This window comes from Mytilus galloprovincialis, chromosome 4, assembly GCF_965363235.1.
Source record: "Mytilus galloprovincialis chromosome 4, xbMytGall1.hap1.1, whole genome shotgun sequence".
NCBI classification, from domain to species: Eukaryota; Metazoa; Mollusca; class Bivalvia; order Mytilida; family Mytilidae; genus Mytilus; species Mytilus galloprovincialis.
In genome coordinates, this window is record NC_134841.1 from 22,115,079 (window position 1) to 22,138,936 (window position 23,858).

A 23,858-nucleotide genomic window follows, 5' to 3' on the forward strand; every position below is an offset into this window, starting at 1 on the left:
TATCAAGCGATATCTAATTCTCACAAGTTGTTAAACCTATTTCTCTTATGGCAAAAAGTTGTATGTGCGTGGCCTATTTGTTGCGAGTTGTGTTGCTACGGCCGTTTTTCTTTGCAACATGTACTGATCTGTATACTTTTTGAACTAATATGGTTTTATTTTATTGTGTTGTATGTTCTTGTGTGAACAGAATACTGTTCCATTGACTCCCAGATATATCTTTTTTTTATATTTTTATAGGTTTCATAACGAGTGCACGGGTTCCTTTCTTTATTTCTTCGTCCATGATAAGATTTATATTAGATAATGCAGACGATAAAGCAGACGAAAATCGCGAAAACCGGAAGTAAACAATCAGTTGTCAAGAAAAAAGTAGTCCCGGCATGAACTTTTCCAGTGAATAATGACCTGATCAACGGCCAATGAAAATATTGGAAATTTACGAGATAAGCCAATCAAATTAACGTAATTTTGATATCACTTTTTCATATCACACTCCGTACGGTGTGATACGAAAAATATCTATTCACGTGGGAGTTAGATAACAGGCCCCAACCATAAGAGAAACTATATTCCTATATTTTCTGAAGTTTGAAGTACTAAGAATATTATTCTTGTAAATATATCAGAAATCATGTTTCTAGAAACTTGTGCAGTATACACTCTGCTTTGAATCTCCTGCTACAGGTAATGGACAAAACAATTCTAACCACAATAAATACAAACCGTATTTGAGTGTCTGACTTTACCAAGTGGCAGCCAGTGTAACCCTAACAGTTTATCCCAAAGCATCCCTTTGTTCCAAACTTCTATCACCAACCCAGAGTCCAACCTCATGGTTTCACTGTAACAGAAATACATCAGGATCATACAGAGGTTAAAGTAAAATATCTTGGTCTACCAGTTACTGTGTTGCTCAATTGATCATTCAGTTGTAAATCTAAAATTTACTCTGAGGAGTGGGAAATTGTCATGCATATACGTATGTGTCTAATTAGGAATAACTGTATTGGAGTACTTGACAATATCAGTCAATGATTTTACACTTATAATACTTCAGTTGTCATGTTGTACATGTATCATTATATTTTGACATATTATCATTTTGTATCTGTGTGGTTATAATAGTATTATAGATTGAAGTGCTATTTTCAGACTCATTCTTCTCTCCGTCTATTGTTATTCTAATAAAGGGAAAGAATTGTCAACTGACAGAACTAGTAAACTCTACAGAAATAATATACTTTACATAGCAGTTTGAGTCTATTAGAAGTTGTCCATATCACAGAAGAGTATGTACATATGTAAATCTATGAAAAAGATCTGTGTAAAGAAAAATTACCTCAAGTCAAAGACATTAGAAGTTTTAAGCTCACTTTTGAACCTACAACAGCATTTTTTTTTACCTACAGAAAACAGCAGGGTCTACTTTTAATTATTTTAAAAAAATTTTAAAAATGTTTACTTGCTTCAAGTTCAAATGGAAAGCAAGTATGTTCTATACAGTAAAGACAATGTTCTAAATCTAATCTTACTGAAAATGAAAGGCAGCGACTCCAATGATTTTAACAGAAAATCAATGGAAGGAAAATTTATTTTTTCTTAAATTTCTGTACCGTAGCAGGTGATAATAAAATCAATTCATTTTAGTGGTTACCAAAACTGTATGTTATAGACCCTTATCTTATGTTCAAGACCATGCTGTACATCTGTAATCTATAGTTGTCACATTTGGTTTTTTTTTTGTGTTGTTGGGTTGCTATTATATTCATAAATATCATATGCCAAGGGGGGCCGTACCAAGCATCTCATTTCATCTTTCAATGAGAGGAATTTTTAATAAATGACCTTGATCTATTTTAATGAATGACCTTGATTTGATTTCCACATTCAAAACAAAGCACCACTTTTATTAACCTTATTTCGAAAAACAATTCCCTCCTGAAAACATCAATGAGCAATCAAGTCAGAGAGTTAATAGAAAATTACGATAAACATCTAAAAAATCATTTAATTAAAATGCATAAAAACAAGAGTTAACAAAACTGCTATTCATTATTTGCAACTTGTGCATCATCAATTTAAAACAGAACAGCTCTAACTGATTGAAAATGATAATTGACTACCATTAATGAATTACGATTTTATATTAGCCATTTTTCACACAATTGTTACCATCATTAATCAACAAATACCATGGTAGAAGTTTCTCAATTCACAGCACAGAATCACACCATATGATCAATTCATTCAGTCTTTATTGCATTGTTTTTATTGCGGAGAAAGGTGTCCCCCAGGACGGCATAATGACTGAACACTAAAAGTAGATTTCCTACTTAGTACATAATAGCGTGTATAGTTTTCTCACAAAGTGATGAATATCTATATTTGTTTTCTAGTCAAAACAAATCAGTGAAATTTCTCAGCTACAGTATGTATGGTATATAATACATGTTCATAGTTAGAAGGCGGTATAGGTCTAAACAAGTAAAACTGCTAGCTACTGCTCACTGATGATACCCCCGCTGCAAGTGGATAATTTTAATAGTGTAAAAATATGCAAGTGTTCGGTAAACAGGAAGATGTTGAGTGATGAATCTAAAAACACATCACACGGTATAGCTGACTTGTATAAATCCTGAAACCAAATTTCAGAAATCCTTGTATTGTAGTTCCTGAGAAAAATGTGATGAAAATTTTCAACTTGGTTATCATGCATGTCATGTGTAAAATAGTACATGTGTTCGGTAAACAAGAAGTTGTTGAGTTATAAATCTAAAAATACATCACACAGTATAGCATACTTATATAAACCTTGAAACCAAATTTCAGAAATCCTTGTATTGTAGTTCCTGAGAAAAATGTGTCGAAAATTTTCAACTTGGTTATCATGTGTAAAATAATACAAGTGTTCGGTAAACAGGAAGTTGTCCAGTGATGAATCTGAAAAGGCATCAAACGGTATAGCAGACTTATATAAACCCTGAAACCAAATTTCAGAAATCCTTATATTGTACTTCCTGAAAAAAATGCGATGAAAAATATTCATGGGACAGACAGACTGACAGACTGATGGACTGACGGACAGACAGAGGTAAAACAGTAAACCCCCCTTTTTTCAAAGCGGGGGTATAATTAAATAGAAACACATTTTCAGGAAAAAAAAAAGAGGTGATCTTAACCTGTTACCTTGAATGGCCTAGGTCTACGTACCTTTACTAAAGTGTAAAATTGAAACCTTGATGGATTTGCCTAGTATCAGGTTTTGATGAAGTCTTAATAAAGCATTTAAATTCTATATTCATTTCTTCTATCTATTCCTCAGGTTAATTTTTTCTTATTTTTGACAGTTATCATATAACATAATACCTGTATAGACTCAATGTTGCCATTTAAGTGTTTGCCATTCTACACATTGCACTTTACTCAAGGAAGCTGAGAGCAATCTTTGTTTTTATTGTTAAATCATCAGCCAATAAATGTTGAGACTAATTTCCATATAATACTCATATATGGTAAATCAAAACATTCAGAGAGTGCTATAAACATTGTATCGTTACCATGGAAATGATCAGCTGATTTTGAGGAGGACATGATGACTTTTTATAGCTTGATACCTCTGGTGTCTAGCTTGTTCATTGTGACAATATAATGAAACTATCAACACAGACAATATAAATGACATTATGTATGATCTGTTACTTAAGAAAGGTGTTAAATGAACAGTTGATTTTATCATATTCATGTGATCTACTTGTTTGATCATGAACCTCTGAAAGGAAAATTGCCCTATATATAGTTTTCTCTTCTATTGCCTATCTTTTGTATGCAAATATGCAGTGAGAAGTTAAACAAAATATAATTCATAATGGAACATTTCTACTTGGCTAACCTACTTTTTTGGGCTTCAAGTGGTGTTTGTTTGTAGACAGTAGAGGGATAGTTCTGCAATTCAAAGTGCTTGATGATACCCTCAAAGCATATTTTTTTAAGAATGAGGATTTATTTAGTGTGCAAATTTTTTACCCCCATTAATTGCAATTTTTTGTAAACTAAGGGTTCTTAAAGGGGCACTAGCTACAAGATATATAAAAAATCTAAAGTTTGATTTTTTTCTGTTCAATCAATAATGAAAGTGAAATAGTGAAATAACAATTCACTTTTTGCAGCCAAAAAGGTTCAATTTTGTCAAATTACGCTAAGAAACATTGATAATTAGTACATGTAATTCACTTGCAAGTGAATGAGTCAACCTCTTTAAATTCGTATTCATGTGAACTTCAATTTAACCCCTAGCTAGAGATTGACAACGCATGCATTGTACGTGTACTGGTTATTTAAAGAAAAAGAATGTCAACAATGAAAGTGAAACTACGGTAAATCATTTGATTACTAATTCAATGCACATAAAATCATTCTTATACCGTTAAAAACAATGAGAAACATCTATTTTTAATCTAATAAATAAAATCAAACAGACCTATAAAAATCCAATTGCACGTGTTGGTTTAATCTATTCATATCTTTATTTATGTTTACATCGCTTATACATGTATGGTCATCTGAGGTCAAATCGATAGGTAATTAGATGACGTCTGGACTAAAATACACACGAAACGAACCTATATATTATCTACCCCATGCTCTGTTTATTTTAGACTTTTGATAGTTTGGATAAATGTTTTACATTGTTATAAATCAAATATGAGAATTTGAGTCAAATCGGTGACCCTGAATTTGACAGCTAGTGCCCCTTTAATCAAACGTAATTTTTAGAATTTGATGGGTTGGATTTATAATTGCATTTGAAGGTTTTGGTTATATAGTTCTTCACGGTTTTGGTCCTTATACAATCCTCCTGATGGAGGTAAATCTTGTAAAACCCTTCACAGCCTAAATTTAAATCAAAGTGGTCTAATAATATTTTTATGAGATAAAATATAACAGAACATCTTAAACCAATTCAAATAATTTGAAATTAAAAGCAATGTTACCAAAGTTACTGAATTATGAAATAATATTACTAGCTAAAACCATGAATTATATATATAGACATTGCGATTATAGAATTTAAATTGATAGTAAGCAGGTGCTTTCTTAATATAGTGATAAGAACAAAGTACTTTCAGCAAATATCCTCTTATTTACTGAATACAGAAATATAACTGATAAATCAATAATTCTTTCTTGGAATAAACTACTATTAAGTTTTAATGGATTCAAGAAAGAAAAACATCTGCTTTAAATGACATTTGTTAAGTTTGATTTATTACAGACTAAAACTGGTTCTAAAAAGGTAGAAAAATTGGTGGATGTACATGTACCAGTTCCCAGTGATACTAGTGCTTAATGTCACAGTCACAATAAAACAGTCCAAGTACTGGTGATTCATAAGACAACTCCACAAATTTATATTGTCTTATATATATTTCAATAGAATGCACTGCAAAGACTTTCACCTTCAATCACTATAAAAAAGATCAATAATATAAAAGTACGGTAAAACAAATATGGGCCTTGTAGTTGTAGAGGCTCTGTGTTGAAGGCAGCACTTTGAGTTTGACCTATAATTGTAAACTATACATTGTGACTTGAATGGAGTGTTGTCTCATTGGCACTCATACCACATCTTCTTTTTTCATTATATCAAGTTACTTACAACATGAAATCCTGCTCCCAGCATGGGTTATTGCCCTTTACTTGAATTGTGGTTGACTTGACATTTTGTAATTTTAAGGTTACATATGTGTTGAAACGCTCTGAAAAATAATAAAAAATAACATATTAACATCCTTTTTCATCCTTGACATTAAATACATTTTTTTAATGAACATAATGCAGAACTTGTTCTTTAGATGTTTAGGAGTTAAATGTCATCATTACTAGTTGACCTCTGACACTTTTGACACCAAAATAAGCTTTATTTTTTGTCTGCATCAGTTTCAATCCTTACAAGGAAAGGATACTAAAATTATCATCAAAATGTTTTGGACAAACCGACAAATGAGGGTTCAAAGTGATATTAAACTACATGCATAATGCTAGGGATAAGAAATATAGATTCCACAACTGCTGCAAGTGTATTACAATATTTCTCCACTCGAGACAGTTAAATTTTAATATTTAAAGAGCGAGGTTTGCTGAGCTTTTTAAATAATTAAAATTTAACTGTTGAGAGTGGAGAAATATTGTAATACACAAGTTACAGTGGTGGAATCTGTTTCTCTAATGATTTTTATCCTTCCTTTTCAAAGATTTGAGGAATGTTGTGTATTTTTGATGTGACGTCATCAGGCATGGTCACCGTTTTCATGACGTCACAATAAGAAAATTCAAAAGAAAACAAGAAAATTCAACGTCACAATTAAATTTCAACAAATCATTTGCCGAGAACAGATTTTTCACTAGTGAGGAGAAATATTTTTCTCACACTGGTCAAGAAATGTGAAAATAGCACAAAAATTAGAGAACATGTATTTCAGTAACGATCTTTTCCTATAAGAATCTCCCGGTTACAACTATATTTATATCTAAATACACTAAGGTTGTAAACCTTCCTACATGACTTGATGCACTTATTGTCAATAATCTCTTTAGCCCAAAATAGAAGGGTGTTGTGTCCTTCATGCTCTCAACTGAGCCCTTTTTTTACAATTTGTGCTAAGCTTTACTTATAGAGTTCATACATGCCTTGATCCATTTATGTACAAGGTTTTCTTATAGGGCTTCCACATATTCATTAATCATTTCTTAAATGAAGTTGTCCTCAAAGCAACCTATCTTGAATTTTCACTATCAAATTATTTACATTTCCTGCAATTTAAAAGCTGATAAAAGGAGAAGAGATTAAATTTGATCTCATTGTATTTCAAGATTTTGTTCTATACAATTTGTCACACATTTCAACACATCAAGAACTCACAAATTAAGTAAAAAAACGTGAATCTTTTATCCATTTTTATCTATTATCTCCAAGCCGATATTTACACAATAGGGGATAATTTGACCAAAATTGGAAAATTAGAAAAATGGTTGTCCCTGCTGTGCGACATAAACTCCTAATGAAATATAGCAAAACTATTCATCAACCAAGATTCCATTTAATGCAATCAATTTTTGTTCATCTAGATTGCCTAGCTGTTCTAGATAGAGAAATTAAATTTTTCTCTGTATATATGGCAGTAACAGAAACTTTACCAGGAGCTAGATAATCAGAGAGTTTTACTGGAACAGATGTCTATGACATCTAATGATTAACTATGAATATAAAACCTACATTCCTTCAGGAATTTATAGGTATTGTATATAATCGTATCGTTTAAACTCAAATTTATATCAACAAGAATGTGTCCACAGTACACGGATGCCCCACTCACACTATCATTTTCTATGTTTAAAGGACTGTGAAATTGGAATAAATTCTCTAATTTGGCATTAAAATTAGAATGATCTTATCAAAGGGAACATGTATACTAAGTTTCAAGTTGATTGGACTTCTACTTTATCAAAAACTACCTTGACCAAAAACTTTAACCTGAAATTTGCACTATCATTTTCTATGTTCAGTGAACCGTAAAATTGGGGTCAAAACTCTAATTTGGCATTTAAATTAGAAAGATCATATCATAGGGCACATGTATACTAAGTTTCAAGTTGATTGGACTTCAACTTCATCAAAAACTACCTTGACCAAAAACTTTAACCTGAAGCCAAAAACTTTAAGCTGAAATTTGCACTATCATTTTCTATGTTCAGTGAACCGTAAAATTGGGGTCAAAACTCTAATTTGGCATTTAAATTAGAAAGATCATATCATAGGGCACATGTATACTAAGTTTCAAGTTGATTGGACTTCAACTTCATCAAAAACTACCTTGACCAAAAACTTTAACCTGAAATTTGCACTATCATTTTCTATGTTCAGTGAACCGTAAAATTGGGGTCAAAACTCTAATTTGGCATTTAAATTAGAAAGATCATATCATAGGGCACATGTATACTAAGTTTCAAGTTGATTGGACTTCAACTTCATCAAAAACTACCTTGACCAAAAACTTTAACCTGAAGCCAAAAACTTTAACCTGAAATTTGCACTATCATTTTCTATGTTCAGTGAACCGTAAAATTGGGGTCAAAACTCTAATTTGGCATTTAAATTAGAAAGATCATATCATAGGGCACATGTATACTAAGTTTCAAGTTGATTGGACTTCAACTTCATCAAAAACTACCTTGACCAAAAACTTTAACCTGAAGCCAAAAACTTTAACCTGAAATTTGCACTATCATTTTCTATCAGTGAACCGTAAAATTGGGGTCAAAACTCTAATTTGGCATTTAAATTAGAAAGATCATATCATAAGGAACATGTGTACTAAGTTTCAAGTTGATTGGACTTCAACTTCATCAAAAACTACCTTGACCAAAAACTTTAACCTGACATGGGACAGACGGACGAACGGACGAACGAACAGACGGACGAACGGACGCACAGACCAGAAAACATAATGCCCCTACTACTATCGTAGACGGGGCATAAAAAGATTTTGCAAGCTGAAATTAGTGGAAATAAGGTGCATGTATTATATTTTGATTTTACACACGGACCAAAAATCAAATTTAGTCTTTAATGGCACCTAAATGTCAGTGAATATAAATTGGTCACACATTCTAAGGGTGCTATGCTAAAAAAGGTTAACTTGTACTAATTAAAAACAAGTGGCTTTTTAATATGACTGCAACTCTCAGGTATCAATATTTATCTATTCGCATCACATCCAACAATGAAAGACCATATGCATACATTGTAACTCATCACTGGTGAAAGTGAAAATTATCATAAGAAATGAAAATAGACCTCCATTTGGCCACTTTAAAAGTAACAACTTTTTAAAGATTGAACAGCATTGGTAGAATAGTTCTCAACTTATTGCACAGAAAAACAACTTAAATCGTCTTTTTCAAACTATCAAAGAGCTTTACTCCAGAGAACCAAAAATTACATTGCCAATATTAAATTTGACCATCATTTTGTTGTTGTTGGGATGTATAAATACCCTGCAATGTCTGGTCCTTGTTTTGGTTACTTGTTTTTCTTCTATGCATTGCTCTGATGAGTTCCAACTGATTTTTATAATTTTTCTATATATATGCTGTGCTGTTACACCACTGTCCGAGGTTAGAGGAGAGTGGGTCACCTGCAAACTTGTTTAACCCTACCACAATCTGTATGATCCTGTCCCAAGTGAGGAACCTGTACTGCAGTATATCATATTTAATTTTTGTTCATTAGTTAGTAAATAAATAAGACTGTCAGTTTTTTTTTTGTATTTTTGTATTACATTTGTCATTTTTGGACCTTTTATAGCTAACTATGAGGTATTTGTTTTGCTTATTGTTGGAGGCTGTGCATTGATCTATAGTTGAAAACTTCTGTGTCATTTTATTTAGTTTCTGGGGAGAGTTGTTTCATTTACGATCGTACCATATCTTCTTATTTTCACATAACTTACAAATGTCAAAAGTGAAAATCATTTTTTCAAACTTGAATTCCATTTTTCTTATCATCAATAAGGACAAATTAAAATTGGAATAACATTGGTCTAATGATTCACTATCATTTCAATATCCATACAGAATCAACTGATTTACAAACTCAGTCCTATTTTGCTGATAAAACCTGTCAACAATCTTCGACTGTATAAATCAAGTTTTCTATTCCTCTGATATTGCCAAAAGGAGTACATTAAGATATATGGGGCCTTAATATTGCCGAAAGGAGTACATTTTGAAGATCAATGAGGCCTTGTTAATTTGATTTTGAGCCCAAGCTATTATAAGCATGTTACGAGTAAAAACATTCATTTTCAAATTATCATCGAAATAAAAATACACTATATATCTATATGTACAATGAAGCAATCCAATGGTCTTCATTACAATAAATGTATTGATTGAATGTTTGAAAGAATATAAAAAAACAAGAGCTGTCAAAATGACAGTAAACCGGATTCTTTAACATTTATTTGTGTTCTGGCATTTATCAATATTACAAGGACCAAAACTCCTAATAGGTAAAATTTATGATTATCAATATCAAACTTGACTTCCATGTTGTCAACAATAACAACATATAAACTAGATAGAAAATGACCCTCTAGCAGGACAAACAACCGTAACTCCTGAACGGTAAAAGTCAAAATTGTCATTATTGAACTTGACCTCCATTTTGTTGTCAGTAACAACATATTAAAATTTTAAAAGGTTTGGTTGACTGGTTCATGAGTAAATGCACGGACACGACATTTTTTAAACTTTCAAGAACCGTAACTCCTGAACGGTAAAAGTCAAAATTGTCATTATTGAACTTGACCTCCATTTTGTTGTAAGTAACAACATATCAAAATTTTAAAAGGTTTGGTTGAACGGTTCATGAGTAAATGCACGGACACAACATTTTTTAAACTTTCAAGAACCGTAACTCCTGAACGGTAAAAGTCAAAATCGTCATTATTGAACTTGACCTCCATTTTGTTGTCAGTAACAACATATTAAAATTTTAAAAGGTTTGGTTGAACGCTTCATGAGTAAATGCACGGACAACATTTGGTTGCCGCCCGCCCGCCATACATCCCCAAATCAATAACCGACATTTTTGACACAAAAATCCGGTTAAAAAGCAAAATATGGTAATCAGAACTGAACTTTCAAATACAAAATAATACATTGATAATCAAAAACTAATTAGGAGGATTGGTTCATGTTTACAAAAGTTCAATAAACTTTAAGCAATTCCAGTTGAAAAAACTCACACATTTTTTTCTACTGATATATTCAGGAACCAGTCATTACAACTTAAAGACCCTAAACCTAACAGAAACTCTTATTTTTTATTAAAATAAGGAAATGATATCAATTGTCTGGATTAGTGATAGATGACAATGCAATCGTTTACTCAACATCGTAATTCAATAACAGATAAAAAATATCCAGTGAGTTCTTGATGATTTTTCTTGTTTACTTTTCATTAATACTTTAGATGTATTGTATTGTCCCCCACTATTTCATCAATACCAATGACATTTCAATGTCCTCCAATAATCAGACTTATACCAAAAGAGAACTGGTGGGACAATTAGCCTCATTCAATATCACTATATACCATCAAAGTAAATGAATAATTTATTTGAAAAAGAAGTAGTTGTTTCAGACTTAACTGAAGGAATTTGATATCATGAAAATTCATGATCTATTAAAGCTGTTTTGTTCATATAATACTTTTTAATTTCATGGTAATGACCTTATTCACTCAGGACATGAAGATAAAACGTTTCAAATTGTTGACAAAATTGTATGTATCTGAAATGTCATAACTATCCTCTGACAAAGTCTGGCAATATAATACATGTAATACAATCCTAACTGATGTTATGTAATATACTATATAATTAGCCTTAGACTAATAAAACAAGGTGCTCAACAAGAAGCAATCAGTCTGGAATATTACTACAGGTATTATGTGGGTCTCCACAGTGAGAAAAGGTCATTTCAAATCTCTAATATCAAATACATTTTGCAGGGCATTTTCATCTTGAAATGAAATCTTATTTGATCCTTAAGGTTAATTAAAGTTATTATGTCTTATATCCGATCTGATTTTTTCTTATATATAAATATAATAATATGTAATTACTGGTTAAATGGTCTTTTCCCAAATCTCACTTTTTAGCTTAGTTCAATTATTAACAACTGATATTGAAGTAAAATTCAACCAGTACTTAGGGTGGGTCATACGACATAGTGACTATATTTCATGAGATTTTAGCTGGCATCAGTCGATATATACATTCATTTAGGTTTTTCATTTGAATTGTTTTACATTTGTCATTTCAGGTCATTTTATAGATGATATACTTGGGCGTAAATGCATCGTTGAAGGTCATGTATATGGTACTATAGTTGCTAATTTCAGTGCCAATTGGGTTTTGGAAAGAGTTGTCTCATGAGTAATCATATCACATCTTCTTTTATACATGTATATACATTTGCATCCAAATTAAACAGTGATGAGTCAAACATTGATAAATCCAGGTACAAACCAGATGCTCCGCAGGGCGCAGCTTTATACGACCACAGAGGTTGAACCCTGAACGGTTGGGGCAAGTATGGACACAACATTCAAGCTAGATTCAGCTCTAAATTTGAATTGTGATTAAATAGTTGACACAGCATAGGTTTCTGACACAGAATGAATGTGGTCTAATGAACTTAAAATATTTTTTTTGCCTTTGAGCAATTCACTATGCTGTTGAATATTAATCCTCTCAAAACAAGAATGTGTCCAAAGTACACTGATGCCCCACTCGCACTATCATTTTCCATGTTCAATGGACCATGAAATTGGATAAAAAATATAATTAGGCATAAAAATTAGAAAGATCATATCATAAGGAACATGTGTACTAAGTTTCAAGTTGATTGGACTTCAACTTCATCAAAAACTACCTTGACCAAAAACTTTAACCTGAAACATGCACTTTCATTTTCTATGTTCAGTGGACCGTGAAATTGGGGTCAAAACTTTAATTTGGCTTTAAAATTAGAAAGATCATATCATAAGGAACATGTGTACTAAGTTTCAAGTTGATTGGACTTCAACTTCATCAAAAACTACCTTGACCAAAAACTTTAACCTGAAACATGCACTTTCATTTTCTATGTCCAGTGGACCGTGAAATTGGGGTCAAAAGTTTAATTTGGCTTTAAAATTAGAAAGATCATATCATAAGGAACATGTGTACTAAGTTTCAAGTTGATTGGACTTCAACTTCATCAAAAACTACCTTGACCAAAAACTTTAACCTGAAACATGCACTTTCATTTTCTATGTCCAGTGGACCGTGAAATTGGGGTCAAAAGTTTAATTTGGCTTTAAAATTAGAAAGATCATATCATAAGGAACATGTGTACTAAGTTTCAAGTTGATTGGACTTCAACTTCATCAAAAACTACCTTGACCAAAAACTTTAACCTCACTCGCACTATTATTTTCTATGTTCAGTGGACCGTGAAATTGGGGTAAAATCTCTAATTTGGCATTAAAATTAGAAAGATCATATCATAGGGAACATGTGTACCAAGTTTGAAGTTGATTGGACTTCAACTTCATCAAAAACTACCTCGACCAAAAACTTTAACCTGAAGCAGGACAGACGGACGGACGGACGGACGGACGGACGAACGAACGGACGCACAGACCAGAAAACATAATGCCCCTCTACTATCGTAGATGGGGCATAAAAATGTTTGAAGAAATTTTCTTTCTATTTATGAAATCTGAAATGAGAAAAATTTAACCCCCACCTCCATTTTTTTTCACATTCCCCTTTCCCTTTTTCAAAAACTGATCTCAATTCAAATTTCTAATGGAGTTTGCAACAATAACTACTCATTTAAATACATCATAAAATATTAAAATGTAAAATAAAGTGCTTGTTATCACTGAATGGTAAAGATTGTTTTAATTTATCAGTTGGTAGTAAAAGTGAATATACATTGTATATTGTATAAAACAATGATTTAAGTTGATTCAACTACTATTCTGGACAAAGAAAGATAACTCCAATTGAAAATTTCTTGATATTGTACAATATTGTGCAATTAGATATTTCTTGCTATTGCACAATACTGTGCAATTGAAAATATTTTCTATTGCACAATACTGTGCAATTGAAGACTTCTTGCTATTGCGCAATACTGTGCAATTGAAAATTTCTTGCCATTGCACAATACTGTGCAATTGAAGATTTCTTGCTATTGCTAAATACTGTGCAATTGAAAATTTCTTGTTATTGCACAATACTTAATATAATAATTGTGGATCCTGATTTGAAAACTTGAAAACTGGGCCTATAATCCAAAATCTAAGTACATGTTTAGATTCAGCATATCAAAAAAGCCAAAGAATTCAATTTTTGTTAAAATCAAACTTAGTTTAATTTTGGACCCTTTGGACTTTAATGTAGACCAATTTGAAAACGGGACCAAAAATTAAGAATCTACATACACAGTCAGATTTGGCATATCAAAGAAGTGGTTAGTGCATCGGACTATTAACACAAAGGTTCCTGTTTCGATTCCCCTCTGGGATGAATATTTCAGGAACTGAATTTTTGGCTCTCCCTTGACACCATTTGCGCGTATGGTCTCGAGGAAAAGATGATAGTCCGTCGGAAGGGGACGATAAATGGCTGACCCATGTTAAGAGAGAGCCATATCTCTTGCACGATAAAGACACCCTTGTAGATTTCGAAAAAGAGCAGGCTAATGCCGCTACAAGGCAGCACTCGCACCCGCGAAGTGGAAAGGGATTAATATAAGTTGCAAAACTTGTTTCCCAATCCACTATAAATAAATATGTTTAAACTAACTAATCAAAGAACCCCAATTATTCAATTTTTGATGAAATCAAACAAAGTTTAATTTTGGACCCCGATTTGGACCAACTTGAAAACTGGGCCAATAATCAAAAATCTAAGTACATTTTTAAATTCAGCATATCAAAGAACCCCAAGGATTCAATTTTTGTTAAAATCAAACTTTAATTTTGGACCCTTTGGACCTTAATGTAGACCAATTTGAAAACGGGACCAAAAATTAAGAATCTACATACATAGTTAGATTCGGCATATCAAAGAACTCCAATTATTCAATTTTTGATGAAATCAAACAAAGTTCAATTTTGGACCCTTTGGGCCCCTTATTCCTAAACTGTTGGGACCAAAACTCCCAAAATCAAACCCAACCTTCCTTTTATGGTCATAAACCTTGTGTTTAAATTTCATAGATTTCTATTTTAATACTTATACTAAAGTTAAGGTTCGAAAACCAAGAATAATGCTTATTTGGCACCCTTTTTGTCCCTTTATTCCTAAACTGTTGGGACCAAAACTCCCAAAATCAATCCCAACCTTCCTTTTGTGGTCATAAACCTTGTGTTTAAATATCATTGATTTCTTTTTACTTTAACTAAAGTTATAGTGCGAAAACCAAGAAAATGCTTATTTGGGCCCTTTTTGGCCCCTAATTCCTAAAATGTTGGGACCAAAACTCCCAAAATCAATCCCAACCTTTCTTTTGTGGTCATAAACCTTGTGTTAAAATTTCATAGATTTCTTTTCACTTTTACTTAAGTTAGAGTGTGAAAACTAAACGTATTCGGACGACGACGACGCCAACGTGATACCAATATACGACCAAAAAAATTTCAATTTTTGCGGTCGTATAAAAAAACTGTAATAATATAACTCATGTAAGGCCACACCAATTTAATTTCTTGTTCTACGGATTTTTGGACTCCAAAATTTGGGGCGAGCGAGCGATTTCAAAATTTTAATAAAAAAATATTTAATTTGCAAATTTTTGAGGCGAAGCCTGAAAAGTAAAGGCGAGCGATTATAATTTTTTTTTGTAAACATAAAATTGTAGGTTTTGACAATATTAAAACTTGATTTATCACTTGTACTTTGACATTTCTTTAATTTCTGAAGTATTTTTTCCCTGTTCACCAAGAAATAATTAAATCTAGTCTATGTATATGTGACTGACAATGAGACAATTCTCCATCCAAGTCATAATCAGTTTGGGGGCAACCCCTTAATGTTATAAATATCCCTTTTACATGTTTTATGAGGGATCAATATAAGTAATAATATATTTGATTGTTCAAAAGGGCTCATATTTTCTCAAAGAACTATATATCTATCTGGTATTAAATGGTCAAAACATGTCCAAGAATTTTGTAATATTCCTGGACTATTAACACATTTACTTTAACAGTTTAATATTATTAACAATAAGTCATGTAAGTGGACCCCTCTTTTAGAAAGAGTTGTTTAAAATATGATGAGTACAAGTTTTCAAAGTTTTTGTATAGAAGAACTATACAAATCCTTGGTATTTCTATTTTCTTTTCTACAGCAGTAAAATGACCCCTCGTCTGAGGGAGGGTTGTTCTCAACCTGACAATAACAAACACAGGTCAAAGTACGACCTTTTACACAGGGCTTTGATACAAACCAAACAGCAAGCTATAAAGGACCCTAAAATTATTAGCGTACACAATTCGAACAGGAAAACCAACGATCTAATTTATATATCCAAACGGGAAAATACCAATGTACAACATCAACAAACAATAACTGCTGAACGACAGGCCCCTGAATCAATCAGGACAGGTGCATAAACATGCAGCGGCTATGGATAATTTTGTTTCACCAGCATACAATATAATTGCAGTTGAAGGCAAATCCTTCAGAAGTTCTTTGTACTTTATTCTAACAACGAACATTTTTTTTTTTTTTATAGGGAATATAAGTAAGGGGGAAAGAAACCAATTTTTTGTTCTTTACAGGTAATCCCGCTGTTATAAATTCATATCGGAGCACTCCCATTTGGATAAATTAATAGGTTTCATACTGAAACAAATATTCTCACAGATATTTACACAGTGTGGTGGGGTGCTTTTATGTTTGAAATCGTTATATACAGGTTAGACTGTGATTTTAAAAACAAATGTTGATATCTTTTTATAATAATTACAAAAAAAAACGGTGCGGGAAATGGACAAGATTACATTTCCGGATGCGGGAAGCAGGAATATAAAAAAAATTAAAAAAATTCTGTTTTGAAAAAAATAGGTGCGGGCGGGTCCGTCGAACAAGGAATCAATTTGGTGTGGCCTAACTGGGAATATTTTTTTTAACTGTAAATAACAAGCAGTATGTGTACATCAGAAGAAGTCTTTGCATTGTGCATTATTGATTATCACAAGGCTTTTGATTCATTAAATAGAATAGCTATGTAGAACAAACTATTGCTGATCGTATTGATGGAAATATGGTTTATATCTATGCCATGTATGAGAATACACAATTGTCAAAAAAACTTTTCTTGGTAATGGCAATTTTTATTCTTCAATTTTGCTTTAATTACTTTTAAATTCTTGATGTTTTATCTAACTTCTTACTGGACATATTTCATAGTTTAATTAATCTTTTATCTGAAGTTCAGGAGTTGGTTTCACAAAAAAACTTCCTTGACTTAGATTGATCTTAAGTATACTGTGTTCATTACTTTTTTTTTGTGAAATGGACTCCATAAGGGTTACATTTTGAGACAACTCTCCACATGAGACCCCATGCCAAATGACACAGAAAGTAAGAACTACATGTATACCACATTACAACCTAATGAGCAAAGCCCATACAACATAGTCAGCTGTAAAGGCCCCAAATTAACAATTTGTGACTACATGTTTTACTTTTCAACCTATCACATTATCTTTTAATTATGTCCTTCCATTTTGTGACTTTAAAACTCTGTCATTTAGTTGAGGAAGACAGTTTCTAAAAAAAAATCCATTTAGCAGAAACTTCTTAAATCAAAATAATCATAACTGCTTTCTGAATGTTTGATTTATCATAATACTGCAAATGACTAATTGAATCACAAATAAGACTGAAGTCCTTTTACTTTGATTACAAGAATTACTGCAGTGTCACTGACATCAAATCTAATAATCTTTTATCTTCTCTTCCATGATTACTTTTCCTATGTCAAATCCCTTATAAGATACATGGGTTAAAGAAGATTCCAAATGTAGGTCAGTCAGGAAATTTAGGTCATGTAGGGTAAGGGATCATTGATCAATTAAAGAAATGGATGGATTGTAAAGGAACGAAAACATTACTGCAATAAAGTCATTATTTGGATTGATAGTCACACAAACATTTATCACACAGGAAGCACACTTCTTCTATATATCTTTAAATGTATAACTCACACTCATTCTATGAATGTTCATATTTTGGTCTAAGTCAACATTTAATACCTTTGAGAAAAGCTACATGTACATATTTTCTGTTGTTTAGTGTTGCTAAACACACTGATTCAAAACTTTTTTTCTAATGTTGTCACTGAGTGATTGAATAGACTATTTTCATATTAATTACTGACTTTTGACTCTGAATTTATATTTTTTCAAACTTGGTTTCCTTACAAATGTATCTGTGGTAGGACATCCAGGTACTCAGTTAACAGAGAGCAACTCAAAGAAGTATATATAAAGATTTTATACAATTGGTTTTCTTATTTGATTCAACTCAAATTTTGTCATGCAGGGCCTTTTATATCTTATTACATGTATATGGTATGGGTTGTGTTCATTACTGAAGTTCAAGACTATAATTCAGTGACCTATATTTGTTAACATTCTCATCATTTATCTCTGGTGGATAGTTGCCTCTTTGGTTATCATAGCTCATATCCTTATCTTAAATTACAGAGTTATTGCATATCCTGAATCATTATAAATTATCTTTAAATTTTAGTGACATTTTATACTAGGAGATTTTGCTTAATAAATTGAATCTTAAAATGAAACATTTACACAAAAGAATGTCGTTGAAAACCTAATCACCAGAATGTTGCTTTGGGAAAACAAATTCTCTTGACTTGTCAAATGATGTTCAACTAAAATGTTAGTTCAAAATATGCCACAATGATTTTATATGAAAAGACACTAAAGGAAATCACTTAAGAGCTCTGAAAGTATTGAATCAGATTAACAAATTCTATTTCATCCGCTGTCTTTACAAAATTGAAAAAACTTTTTACAGTTGAAAATCACTTCTGTTTTCTAATTAAGGAACTTCTGTTTTTCGTCATTCAATTTATAAGAAATGCATGAATCTTTAAACAATTTTTCTTTTTCTTCATATTTTTTCTACATGAATCAATGAGACAAATTGTTCTTTTACAATGTACATGCATGGCAGGGAAGGTCTAGATTAAAGTAAGTAAATTAATTTGATTATAACCTATAGATGATAATTATATAATGATATATCAATTGGTGTTAAACATTCATGTACAGTGTACATAATATACAATACCACAAAAATAAAAAGAAGTTAATTCCTATGGATTGGGCAAAGGCTAAACGGTGAGAATAAGTGGTTTCACAGTATTTGCTTTTTGATTTTATTGGTATTAAGCCCAATTCTCCTTCAGTGATTTAGACTGCTAAAAAATATAACATTACAGTACACTGCTGTTTAAGTTGTGGTGAGACTTTAATAAACTATTGAATCTGAATCTTTGAAATAACATAACAACTCTAAAGGTTATATCTAAATAGAAAAGTGTCAAAAAGTGTTTAAATTCCATATACACATAAAGTGAACACTTGCTTGGTGAAGGACCTTTAAGTACTGACACTATGACTGAAAGATTCCAATGTTTGCTTAAAATTCTAATCAATTTTTATACAGATTAATGCTTATAAATGTTTATTTTTAAATCTTACAAAATAAATTCAATAAAAGTATTTTGATTTTAAATTTACGGCTTATGCCATGGCCAATGGCTACTTTTGTGGGTGTCATAAATGAAGTACATACAGATTATGATGTCAAACAAGCTTAATATATTTACAAATATCTTTATAAGATTGAACCATAGCTACATGTAGATAGATGCAGCTCTTGACTCCCCAAAACAACAAAACACATGTGACAACTAAATAATCAACAGTATCAAAGGTTGTTATAAATTCTAGTGGAACTGAGTTGAAGGTACCCCTTATGGAGTTACAAATATATGGTTAATGCATAGACTCTTTACATGTCCACTCAAAACATTGCCTAGTTTAGGGGCCCTGTCCCCTGTCAAAATCCTGGATCTACATCACCCTTTAATAAAACTTAATTGTATTCACCTCATGTAACAGAAAGTTTATGACAGGCAGATAAACATGCAGCATGAGGTTAAAGACTTTCCCTCCCTTGCATTATAAGTAAACAGCAGACCGGACACTGGTCCACTCCATGGAATTCAAATATACAGATTGTGTATAATCTGATAGTATTATCTCTCTGCTAAAACCAATTATATATTTGATACAAGTCTATTTACTGCTTGGTATTGATTATGCAGAAATTATTTTCTGAGTATAAAATTGATTTTTGTTTATTCTTCTGATCTGTCAAAAATCAATCTTGTATGTTGAGTTATTAACTTAATCTTTTACTTTCTTCAGATAATGTGTCAGACTGCACATGGGTCTAGGGCATAACATGTTCTTATGCATATGACAATGCAAGATCAAAAAAGAGCAAACATTTTTCTGTTGACCTTTTTCTGACTATATTTACAAACTGACCCCTTGATTTTGTAACAACTTGAATGGATGATGAACCAGGACTGTACATACCTAACTCTGTGATTGTCAATCCTCATACAGCTGGTTTTATGATTTCAGAGCTCCAGATAAGCTGCGTATTTGCGTGATCACGCAATACAAATAATAAAAAACTCAATGCAATTGCCCATTTCAGGGTTCAATAACCCAATTAATTCAAAGGAAAACCCAATTATATTCCAAAACCATGAGTTCTCAACCCTTTTATTGGCTACCATTTGCGTTGTTTACCCTTATCTGTTTACAGTCGTCGCGTAAACTATTTTTATTTTTTATAATATTTAAATATAAATTGGAAATTTCCTTTCGTTCTAAAAATAGATCCCTGCATCAAGTAGCTGAAATGGGTTCCTGTGAGAGTTTGCCGTTGCTCAATAGGTACACGTGTTTTTGAAAACATTTCGATCTTCTCGAAGTTTATTCAATTAGCGTGTGTCATGTAGTCATATTTTTTTCGCATTGCTCGGGATTTATCATAACATACATTGAATTAAAACGAAAGTGAATGTTCGGTTAAAATATTGAATAGAAGCATGTTTTCTGCTTCTTTTGAAAAGCTGAGGGAAAGTTATGATGATAACAAGACTCAGCCAGTGTTTTTAGGAAGCCGTCGAACACACGGGTGTGTGTGCGTACCTTAACGAGAACATTGCTAATAAAAACAGGGTTTCCTCAAAAAGAAATCAGTTGGAAAAAGTGAAAGGCCAAACACGTGAGGCCAAATCAATTATGACATGATAGAGCATCCAAAAGTTCTAATAAAAGACAACTAAACCCAGATTTATGAAAATTGGAATAAAACAAAAACATTCAAGTATAATTAGAGTTTATAAACTATTTTTTGTTTCATTTTACACTGGTCTCAGAATTTATTATATAAAGGTATAAGACGAGTGCCTGTGAATACACATATCCGTTTTATACAGTATATATGAGAAAATACAAAACTGGCAGAAGGTTTGAAACAGAACAAAAATTAAACCTACAATTGCTCCTCAGTGAATAAACCAAATAAAACAGCTAGCAAATAACCCTAACCCTAAACCAAATAAAACAGCTAAACAAAGAAAGAAACATATTTAAGATGGAAAAAAATCTGGGGTTGATATTGCCTAAATATTCAATATTGTGTTGATGAAAAAACCCAATACAATAAGGAGCTTGGTGGTGAAAAACCCAATTTGATATTAACATGAGGGGTGAATCGGAATTGATAATGCAATTAAAAAACTTTATCACCCAATATTATATAAGAAAATCGTGGGTAAAAAACCCAATTTGTGAATTCTTATCTGGAGCTCTGTGATTTGCAGGGGAAATTTTCAAAATTATTTTATGTTAATGGTTCATGCATGCGGAAATAACAATTCACATGCATATGTACTTACAATAGTTATCAAACATGTCAAAGGTATAAATGTTCTCTACAACCTGTTGGTTTTCTTGCAAAATTATGCATGGAATGAAATTATGATTTATTAATAAGGGGTTGGAACCCCCCCCCCCCTCCATGAATCATACCACATCTCCTTATTTTTATAAAACTAGTCAATTTCATTTAAAGTAGACAATGTTAAATGATCACTATTCTACATTTAAAGTTGTAAATTGCACCTGATGAATAAGTTTCTTTTGTCATCAACAAATATATTTTGATATTTGAGAAATAGATGAAACCATAACTCAAATCTACTCTATAAATACTATCATTGATTTCATAAATGTTAAGCTACTATAGTGCACAAAAGTCTGTAGGACATTAAATATAATCAGTATAACATGACAAAAGGGATGATCTTCTCATATAACTACTTAAGGGTATAAAATCTTAAAAGTATATGTACAAGGAAGAGCAGTGATGTAGGCTGAATGTATTATTGTCGCTATGCAGGGTATATATCCAAACACATACATAGATACATACATGTAGATATAATACAAAGTTGTCCTGCCGAGTCCTGCTATAAAGGCTATGTTTATCCAATTCCCTTCATGTACATTGCATTTCAATCTTTTAATTGCTGCTGTACTTGGCCTTTGACCTTACATGCCTTTCATAGTGACTTCAATGTTATCATGTAAAGTTTGGTATAAGTTGGAGAAAGTTTGTCAAAATTGAATGACCTTGACCTTTGTCCAATTGACCTGAAAATTTTTATCAGGCTATCAATATCATGGACCATTATGATTAACAAAGGCTGGTAAAAGTTGTACAAAATCAATTCAAACATTTTGCCACATCTTTACTCCCAGACAGTAAGATGGAATACATGTACATATTCATGTATTTTTTATAAGCCATAATCAACTCAACGGCTTATATTTATGCTTTATTAGCCAAGATCAACTTCACCTCAGTGATTTATCTTATAATTAATTCCAATGATTTTACAAATGAATGACTGTACAATCTATGTGTCTTACCTGATGGTCCTATCAGTCTGGCCTTTTTCACTGAAAAACACAAAAAAAAAGGTAAAGCATTTCTCTGTATTTCATAATGTTCATTCATATTAGCCAAATTGATGTTTGAATATAATTCCCAGTTATTTTAGCAAGTTTAGATGCTCTTATATTTAATTAGCATTTTTCTGAAAATTATTTTAGCATTTTGATATTTTCTTGAAATATTTTCCAGTTATTTAAGCATGTTATAAGATGGTGACTTGTTGTCTCTTTGACACCTTAGGCCAAATAAAAATATATGTGTGGTTCCAGTAACCCTACCGTCCCTACTTTTTGGCCTTAAAAATACCCTACCCTAAAGATTTTATTGTCATTTTTCAATAAGCACTGTTTAAGTCAGAATGTTGCTCCCATAGACTCAATGTAAAAAAAAAAAAAAAATAAAAAAAAATCCCTACCTACCTACCCTAACTTTTTTTCAGATGTAACTGGAACCACACATACATGTACTTTTTTATTTGGCCTTACCCCATTTCAATAATCAATTAATTTTAAAAACAATTTCCTTAAGGCCTATCAGAAGAAATGATAGAGGTTCTAAATATATTGTACTGTAGGCATATAGTACCTTTATTCAGTTAGTCAGTTGTTACAATATAGCAATTTTTGATGTACATTGTATATATGCATAGATACATTTGTACATTATGTAAGTAGATGTGCATGTAGATAAAACCTTAAGTGTAATCATTCACTACATGTACTGTAGGCTACATTTACATTTGAAGCTATTCAGTACTTAGAACTTTTGCCACAGGTGTGACCGCTATAGATAAAATGTAAACATTTACTACATGTAGGCTACCTTTATATTTGTAGCTATTCTGTACTATATATAGAAAAAACTGATGTCACCGGTGTCAGTGATTTTGCTAGCGCTCGTCACTTTCGTATTTTACGAAAGGGTTTTCTCATTGACGAAAGTATTTCAAATCAATTTCGTCACTTTAATTTTGAAAGTGTAAAAAAAAAATTCGCAATAAAAACTATAAATCTACCTGTCTTCATGTTTTTGACAAGTTTATGACCTCCGGGTAATTAACATTTTTAACAGGTGTTACAAGTTGTGATTACAACTAATCCGCTTATCGCCATCGGATGGGTCACTAATCCGTTAATTAATTTATTATTA

At 31.8% G+C, this 23,858-nt stretch overlaps 1 protein-coding gene across 21 annotated transcripts in view; it reads right to left on the reverse strand.

Moving 5' to 3' along the window:
* The window catches only part of LOC143071632 (protein unc-13 homolog B-like), a 163,564-nt gene that overhangs the window by 117,908 nt on the left and 21,798 nt on the right, over positions 1 to 23,858 (reverse strand). For all 21 annotated transcript variants that reach the window (XM_076246053.1, XM_076246061.1, XM_076246059.1 and 18 more), the window contains exons 2-4: positions 22,685 to 22,714; positions 5,660 to 5,759; positions 727 to 844 (exon numbers count right to left, since the gene is read on the reverse strand). In XM_076246053.1, the coding sequence (XP_076102168.1) occupies positions 727 to 844; positions 5,660 to 5,759; positions 22,685 to 22,714 (248 nt within the window). The remainder of the gene's footprint in view (positions 1 to 726; positions 845 to 5,659; positions 5,760 to 22,684; positions 22,715 to 23,858) is intronic.